The 8,663-nt window shown below is 35.7% G+C and overlaps 1 protein-coding gene across 2 annotated transcripts; it reads right to left on the minus strand.

Moving 5' to 3' along the window:
• Positions 1-301: 301 nt before the first annotated feature.
• LOC133294664 (DNA repair protein RAD4) lies at positions 302-8,389 on the minus strand. Of its 2 annotated transcripts, XM_061493378.1 has the most exons (14): positions 8,258-8,389; positions 7,606-7,638; positions 7,404-7,489; positions 6,931-7,224; positions 6,747-6,839; positions 6,170-6,262; positions 5,948-6,049; positions 5,540-5,589; positions 4,038-4,790; positions 2,331-2,574; positions 2,061-2,255; positions 1,798-1,950; positions 1,289-1,498; positions 302-929 (listed from the first exon to the last, which is right to left on the minus strand). In XM_061493378.1, the coding sequence occupies exons 1-14, from the start codon at positions 8,316-8,318 to the stop codon at positions 546-548; spliced, it is 2,751 nt and encodes a 916-aa protein (XP_061349362.1). In that variant the 5' UTR covers positions 8,319-8,389; the 3' UTR covers positions 302-545. The 2 variants fall into 2 exon arrangements, with proteins under 2 accessions (XP_061349362.1, XP_061349363.1); XM_061493379.1 differs by lacking the exon at positions 8,258-8,389 and having other exon boundaries at positions 7,400-7,489; positions 7,606-7,636.
• Positions 8,390-8,663: the final 274 nt, after the last annotated feature.

Genomic DNA, 8,663 nt, shown 5'->3' on the forward strand with positions numbered 1-8,663 from the left:
TATTATTTTTCTCTCACCTATTGTCTTGTGTCAACAGCAAAAGCAAAGAGACTAGTTTTCTCCCATAAAAAGGAGAAAACTAAACCCCTATACATATAGCATACAACAGATGAGATGCATTACGAACTTTGATTGAGCAAGTTACTGAGAATTTACATTCTACCAACTTTCGTGTAAAGGGACGAAGAGAACACAAAATTGCAATACAAACCATGCGACTTTCATGGCAAACATGTCTTCATTTTATGCTTCCAAATTCCAGTGGCAAACTTGAGTATAATTAAGATGTATATCTGGAAATTTGTCAGACATAAGAGAAACTGTTTGACTTTTGATTATTTACATCACATAATATATCTTACAGCCAAGTCGTAGAGCCAAAGCCATCTAAGCATCTAACCCCAAGTCAATGATAAAGCAATGATACGAGTCCCAGAAACTACAAAACTGGAAAAAGATCCAAACGATGTCTTTCATTGCTTGAAGCATCATGGGAAGATAGTTATGCATCTAGGCAGAAAGTGTTTCATAAATCATAATAAATGCTATAACTCTTCTACTTGGACTGAAAATCCACATTGGCACCGCTTAGTCAATAGAGAAGTTTCCTTATCAAAGCTCTCGTACTCTTTCAAAAAAACATGCTCATGGTCTTTTACTGGAGTACTTAATGAAGCATCAAGATCAGTATCACATTTGTTCACTTGATGGTGTTTGGGAGTCTGATTCTTGTCATAGGCATTTGACTCATTATCATTCATACATTGGACATCAGTTGACATCCCTGATGACAAACTGTTATTGTAACGATTATTTAACCTTTGACGAGTCACAATAGATGAAAGAAGCTGGTACCACCGACTACGAGCTTGTGCTTCATCTCTTCTTTTTTCTTCAGCTCGTCGTCTTTCATCTTCCTCTGCGTATGCCTGGGAAAAGGAGAAAATAAAAATTAAGTAATAGCATAAATGTAATGAAACTACAAAAACAGGATGTAACATACAAGGGAACAAGATGCAAGTTTTGTCCTTTTTAGAAACATATCTCTAAAGAGGCTAAGGGATTTCCAGAATCAAGAATATAAGCAGAATAAATTTTTATTAATAAATAGTTAGCCCCTGTAAACAAACAAGCCCAAGCTACCATACTTTACAATGTAGAAAGGTTTATCGAATTAAATTCAACAGATTAATGAAGAGCAATAAAGTGGATGACATACTAATCACTTCACCAGTCAAACTTCATTCTATCTGCAACGTGTTATCTATTCAGCAAGAAAAAGAAATACCTGTAGCAGTGCATCCTTGAACTCAGCACACACCACAATACCATCAAAGACAGGATGTGAACGTCCATTTTTAAATTCAAAACCAACCATAGCAGGTGCATAATCAATTTCTAGCCTCTTGGCAACAGAAAATGCCCTTGGAAACCTTAAGTGCACAGTCCCTGGCGGAAGACATTTCTCTGACCAAACTTCTACCTGACCACGCTCGTTCTAGATGTAAAATAGGAAACATAACTGTTAGTAATACATAATTTATGGAATATGGTAATGAAGAACAAATACGGTCCTCAGAATAGTTCTACACTGGTAGGAATATCTATCTAGTTGATGGAACAAAATCTGCCTGGTGAGACCCTAATCTAAAAATATTTTGCATCATGTCTAATCATGAATTTTCCAAAGGGTAAACAGTTGAATACTTTAAAAAGGAAATTTCCACAAAAACAATATCTTTCATACCCATACTTTTCCCTATATAAAGAGCATTTATAGAAAGTAACAGACAATACCTTAGGAACTATCCCATTCACAGCATGAGGCAGATTTAATGGTTCCAGTTGCCACTTCCCATAAAGTTTAATATTTTCCTTAGAATCAGTGCAGCCATTGTCATCAGCTTCAGAATCTTGAACTTTTTGAGGCTTTATGGAATGTTCAAGTTCCTGAATGGATTTTTTCATAAAGAATCAATTACATGAGCATATTAAAAGGAAAAAAAAAAAATACAATGAAATCAGGGAAACGACACTGAACACTGTCAGCCAGATGAGACCTTCACAGGATGTTCATTGGGTTTAACTTGCAGTCCTTCCCGGAGCCATCTCTCTTTTGTCTTAACTGTGTGCACACAAGTCCTAGGGTAAACCGGGTGACCTGAACAAAATCCCAGAATTGGACCCTTTGGATGAAGTACTTGATACTTCGTAAGCAATTTTTCTATTGCATAAAGTGGATGACTTTTGTAGGCCTGCAAAGGATGAAGCATACATATCACCATCTACAATATTAGACATTATGTTTTCTAGGTTACTGTTGAAACTACCTGCTGATTGGTTGGAAGAGGCTCAGTTAATGCCCTAGTTTCCAACTCAATATCCTCAAGAGAGCTCCTTGTAGGGACAAAAGAATCACTCATGTTCGATTCTTTAGCAATGATTTGGTTTGTTCTCAAATGAACCACACCTCCAGTTGCCCCAGACTCCAAGTCTCTCAGAGGTGCCAATACTGAATCCCACCATGTTGAATTAACTCGTTGTGATGATATCTTGTACCACTTCATACAGTACCTAATATGTCAATGAGATGTAACTTTATGTAAGCGTCACTAGCCTTATTGAAGCTACTGCTTAGCATTAGCAGTTGAATAGAGCTAAAACAATACAACTGAACAGACGAAAAATATAATGTTATAAGGAAAAAGTGTGCAACAAAAATTGTAATCTGCTTCAGAGTTTCCCATAAAATATTCTCTTGTAATTTCGAAAACTTAGCTATTTCAACTATTATTACACTACATGAATAGAATGAGTTCCTTTTCTGAAATAATTATTATTAGTAAGGATTTCTTGGAAGCTAAAATTCTGTTGTTGTGCACCTTAATATGAATCAGTTAGTGTTACAAGTGTTGCTTCCACCATTCATAGCTGTCAAGGATTGCTTTGGAAGCTAAAATAATAATTCTCAAGCACAATTTTGGTTATTATGGTTTTAACTGTATCGTTGATAATGAAGTGGAATTTTTATTTGATATAATCTTAACATGTAAGTGCTAAAAGCTATTTTTACTATAAAAAGTTTATTATACCTAAACTATCTAACCATCATATGCGATAAGTATTTTTTAATTTTTTTTTAGAGTTTTTACTTTAAAATGAATATTATATTGAAGAATATATTGCGGAAGCAAAGTTACATTTAGACATACATGCAATCAATTTTAAAACCATGCACAGACTGCCCAAAAAGCTGTTTAATATTTTAACTGCCAAACCAGTAACAAAAAGTCTTCCATAAATGAAGAAGAAAGGGAAAGAAGGGGAGGCGAGGTTTGATACTTTTAATGGACATGCAGCTAGGTTGTTTTCATTTTTTAAAAGCCAACAACATATGTACCCAAACGTTTGCTACATTTGTGTTCAGTTCATACTTCTTGTTTATTCTCCAAGCTAAATTTGACTGCCAATATAGTAAGTAATATTTATTAGCAACTCTAATATTCATACTTTAGATCATTCAAATGTGTCCAATGGTTGTGTCTTGATACCCTGTTTTCTTTTCCTCTTTTAAAAAATCAGTTTAACTGCTAAAGTTATTAACTCCTTCGGATATCTAGGAAAGAATTCTGGTTTTTTCATTTCCATTGTGTCTGTGATCTAATGAACAAGAATATTTAATTGCAACAGGTTTTTCCCATATGATTTCTCTTTCACGAGGGTGAGAATGACTGAAAAAATAATAGTGTATCAAGATATCAATTACTATAATTAGTCCACAGATGCTTGTTCACTTTGAAATTTGTCATGCATTGCCTGTCTGTTAGTGATCCAAGAATCTTGTGTTAGTCTCCGAGAAACACAAATAATTTATTCTAAGAATATGAGAAATTTCCAAAAACAAATCAAATGGCAACTTGAGCAGTAAAAAAGATGATGGTTTATGCAGAGCTATCAAGAATTTGACTAGGGTAAACAAAGTTGCAAAATCATTACTGCATTCAGGCTGAAAATATATGAAGGTGAAAATATTAAACCTGTGGGTCACATCTTTGGCCCCCTGCCCAGCAAAAGCAACAACATATCTCAAAGATGTTTTGCATGCAGCTGCCATGGCTTCAACCTTGTCTTCTCCATCAATTATCAGATTCACAGCGTCAATATGCACCCACTTTCCTGTCAAATTTTCTTCACTGCAAAATACTTCTGCCCAGTACAGAGGAGATCCTACTTTCATTGATCCAACTGCTGTAGAAATTACTTGAGGGGAGGTAGAAGATTCTTCACCTACAACTCTTTTCATTCTTTTTGACGAACAAGAAAAATCTGATGAATCAGCGTTGACACCTGACACCATTTTACTCTCTTGACATTCAATTGCTGTAGCAGAAAGAGCCATTTCCAACTGCATCTCGAATTCAAGATCCCCTTTCCTCTTTGAATCATGAGATTCGTCAGCGAGACATGATTCGGGGTTAGTATCCTGCGTCTCAAGAGTTTGTGAGTCTGTCACATTATCATTCAAGTCTCCAGCAAAAGGATGATCTCTGGACCGAGGCACGTGGCTTGCTGTGCGGCATTTCTTACTTTTCCGTGAATGGCCAAGAGAACCTTCACAGACTTTATCTCTCTCGTAACAAGATAATGATTTTTGAGGTGATGTAAAATCCGATTTTAGCTTAGATACCATTGGTGTAGAAGTATTAAATATCCCCTTACTAGATCTACTTGCAACTGGTCTAAAGGACTGATCTGGTTTAAGAGAGGCAACATCCAGAATGGACACAAACCTGAAATATGCCTTCAAATGAGAAATTTAACTCCACATATTTGCATCAGCAGAAGAGATAAAATTCTTTCAAACCTTATATCCATGAGTAATAAAAAATGAATAAATTTTCTTACACCTAGTAGTTCTTGTAATAGTATTGATGCTCTTATATTTTTTGTTTTTCCATATCATTCTATTTTCTTATTTAAAGGTACGCTTCTGACTTTGTTGTTATTGTTATCTTTCTCTTTATAGACTCATTTCATTGCAACATCGAGGTTAGTATATTATCAATCCCATCCAAAATAATAAAAAGCAAGATCCTACAGGTGGATAAAGGCATGGCATGAAAGGATTTTGGAGAGAATAATTCAGTTAAACTCATTTTTCAAGGATTGCTTCATATTAGAAACTCAAGTGTGGGTGATGAAGTTTCACATTGCTTAGGAATGGGTTGAATATCATATAAGTGAAAAGACCTATAGACTCATTGCCTAAAGGTTTCTGAGTCATACGTGGTGTTGAGCTCACTATTGTGGTTTTTCACTTAGCTCATTAATGGAGATCTCCCCTACTTATGGGCTCTCTTGACCGCTTAACAACAACAATATAAACTATATAATACCAAGGAGTTTTCTTCAAACAGAAAAAGACTAGCTTAACATTGCTCTTACAGTATTGAATGTTCAAATTTTTCAAACCAACAATATAATAAAAGTAATTGATGAACTACAGAAAGATAACCTGTTCCATTCTCTTATGCAATACCTGGCTGTAAGATTCAAAGCTCTAAATAGTGCCACCGATAAAGCTGCAATCTACAATTAAAAAAAAAAAAAAATTCTCCCTGTAAATTTTCCTCAAAGCACTGAGAAATTCTATAAAGTATATAGATAACCCAACAAACCCAGTCCCAAGAAACTTCATTTTACTACTGGTTTAAGTTAAGTCAAATATAAGCAGAGGAAGAGGGTAGTTAAAAGGCCATCAAATCCTTTCATCCAGAGACTGAATTAGTAACAGATCTGTCACTTTCAACCATTTAAATAGCAAGTGCAATATGCCTGGTTTACAATGAATATAATAACTATTAAAGGACAAACTCAAAATCCAGTAAAGCATATAATCAGCAAGTAAATATAGAAAACAACAAGGCTTTATTAAAAACAGATCTACCTCTTCAAGACTACCCTCATGTGATTCTAAAGCTGATGCCAAAGCAAAGTGCGGTGACGTTTCTCCATTTGTACAGTTTTTAACATGGAAATTATCATGGAACTGCAAGTGTTTCACACAAGGAATCAAACAAGATTTTACAAGTGATATAGCATGAATCTATCCAAGACTGCCTACAAAACGCAACAAGATAAAATGTATACGAGTTAAATCAACCCATACCCATAAGATTAAAGGATGTAGCGCTTTTGAAGTGAGTTTTGTGACACTTGATAGGTGAAGCAAGTGCGATGGAAGTAGAGAAAGCAAAGAAGCCTGCCATGACAACGAAATGCACAACTTGACGAGGAATTTTTGAGTGAAAATAGAATCAGGCAAAATTGAATAATGATTAATGCACAAACTCAATGTAAGTAGATAAAACAGTTAAAGTACACACAAGTGCAAACACATTTTTAGGAAAAGCCCTATGTTAACAACTGATTTAAAAATTACAATAAAAACATCAGATAACATGATGAGACCTTGGGATGCACCACTCCAAAAGCTAGCTCAAAGGGTGAGAGTGCCCAAAGTCTTATAAACCCCACATCAGTTGCCCATACAACCAATGTGGGACTCCATGTCCCATACCTTGCAAATGGAACCCAACATAACAGAATTGAGCTATTGATTACCATAAAAAGAGGATGTTAGGGAGGCAAAGGCATGATAACACAATGATGTTGTATATAATAGCAATGCTAATATAAAGAAGAATTTATATCCATTAAGAAAATAAAATTTGACAAGAGTTAACCTGGATAAGAAGATCATCACAAGCACTGTCTATTAATCTTCCTCGAGCAAGTAGACAAAGCAAATGAACTCTGTGCACAAGTTCAGCCAAGTCCTGAAGAATTTACAAAAAAGCTTTTAGCAAGTGGCTAAAAGTTATTTTGATATTAAAGCCAAACCAGTACTATTAAAAGATAGCAATGGACCTTATCTTCGGCAGAAGCTCGACGAATTTGTTTCTTTACAGCTGAATCAGGGGTCACATTCAATTCAATTGTCACAGGACGATCATCCATGGCAACTGTACCATCTTCCCAATCCGAGTCATCCAGTTCTTCCTCGTTGTCCAAGTAGCCCTGGTCTAAACTTTCATTACCACATTTCTCCTTGGCAGAAGCATCTCCCATGGAGCTTCTACTACAATGTCCAACCTCTGAAGTCTTTGGTTGGAGAATTGGTTCCAAAACTTGAGTTCCATTTTGTCGTGGCTCAAACTCAGGCTATAAGAAGATCAGAAGAAGAACATGCTGCTTTAGAAAAGACACTTGTAATTTGATTTCCATCATAATTTGAAAACTTTAAACGCTAAGAATGTAGTTAAATCATGTAACTAAGTCACCAAAAGAACTGCACTGCACAAATTATGAATAAGCAACAAAAACAATTTAGCGGTACCAACTTTCATCTTTTTCCTGGAAGTGCCAACTTTATTAGCGCGGCGTAAAAGTTTTCCCACAGCCTCCCGTGATATTTCTGTCAGTGTTCCTGAAATCCAGCATAAACATTGATCACCCCATGAGTAATGTCATTTTGCTGAGTAATTGTTCTTGGACACAATATCATCAAACCATTATCACTAGGTGATAGAAATTTATTTCCACCTTCGGAGTTGTTTTGTGCTCTCATTTCATTTTCTGCAAAATTGATAAGGAAAAACCCAAAAACAATGTATGAGAACTAGAAGGTAAAAAACATATACTTGACTTGATTTTATACACACACAATTGAAAGTCTGAAAGTGATTCCTGACTGACCTACAAATTAAAAATTAAGCCAAGTAAATAGTATAACTCCCATGTTACATTTTCAGCTATCAATAATCAAAACTCCAACTTCATGTCTATTCCCCCAAGGCCCCAACCCCAGTACCTGACAACAGGAACAAAACTGCATACAAACACCCGAGAAACACTGGCACACTTACTAAAGTCAGAAGATTTTTTTTTTTATCCTAGTCTACACTTGAAACTCATACTAACCTCCACCAGTCTCAGACATTCTAGTGCTTCTTTAAACTCGAAAAAAAGAATAATTAAAAAGAAAAATAAAGTAAACCTTCCCCATTTGAGACGTTGATTACAATTTTCAATGGAACAAGTAGACACAATAGAGGCATTGTCTCTTCACTTTTTATTTTTCTTTTTTAAATATAAAAGAAATAAAGTAGCATCTCATATTGTAAACGTAATTGAATATTCATACGAAACAGAAAAGAAGAAGATTGAAGCAGAGAGATGCATCAATAGAAACTACCTGAGGCTGAGGCTGAGGCTGAGGATTGCCTCTTGTGCTTGGATTTGCCTCTTTGTGGCATTTTTCTTCAGAGAGAGAGAGAGAGACAGACAGAGAGACAAGGGAACTGAACCTCGTCGCGCCCAAAACTGTTGATTCTATTGGGAACCGAGATTGAACTCCGCTACGTGCGTCTGCACCGCCACTGTCCAATGGACGCGACAAAAACCGCAAAAAAGCCCCCTGTAAGCAAAAGGACAAAAAAGCCCCTTGAATAAGAAGCTTCTCAAAATGACCGTTTGTTGTGCTGCTATGTGGTAGAAAGACACTGTCTTTGTTCTTTGTCTCTGAGAATCTAGCTATTGATGTTTTTAGGGTTTTCCGCTTGTACTTTGAGGTGGCATTTACGGGAGAATTATTTTTAATC

The sequence above is a fragment of the Gastrolobium bilobum genome, unplaced genomic scaffold (genome assembly GCF_033153095.1).
Source record: "Gastrolobium bilobum isolate Gb01-03AN ecotype WA unplaced genomic scaffold, APGP_CSIRO_Gbil_v1 utg12135, whole genome shotgun sequence".
NCBI classification, from domain to species: Eukaryota; Viridiplantae; Streptophyta; class Magnoliopsida; order Fabales; family Fabaceae; genus Gastrolobium; species Gastrolobium bilobum.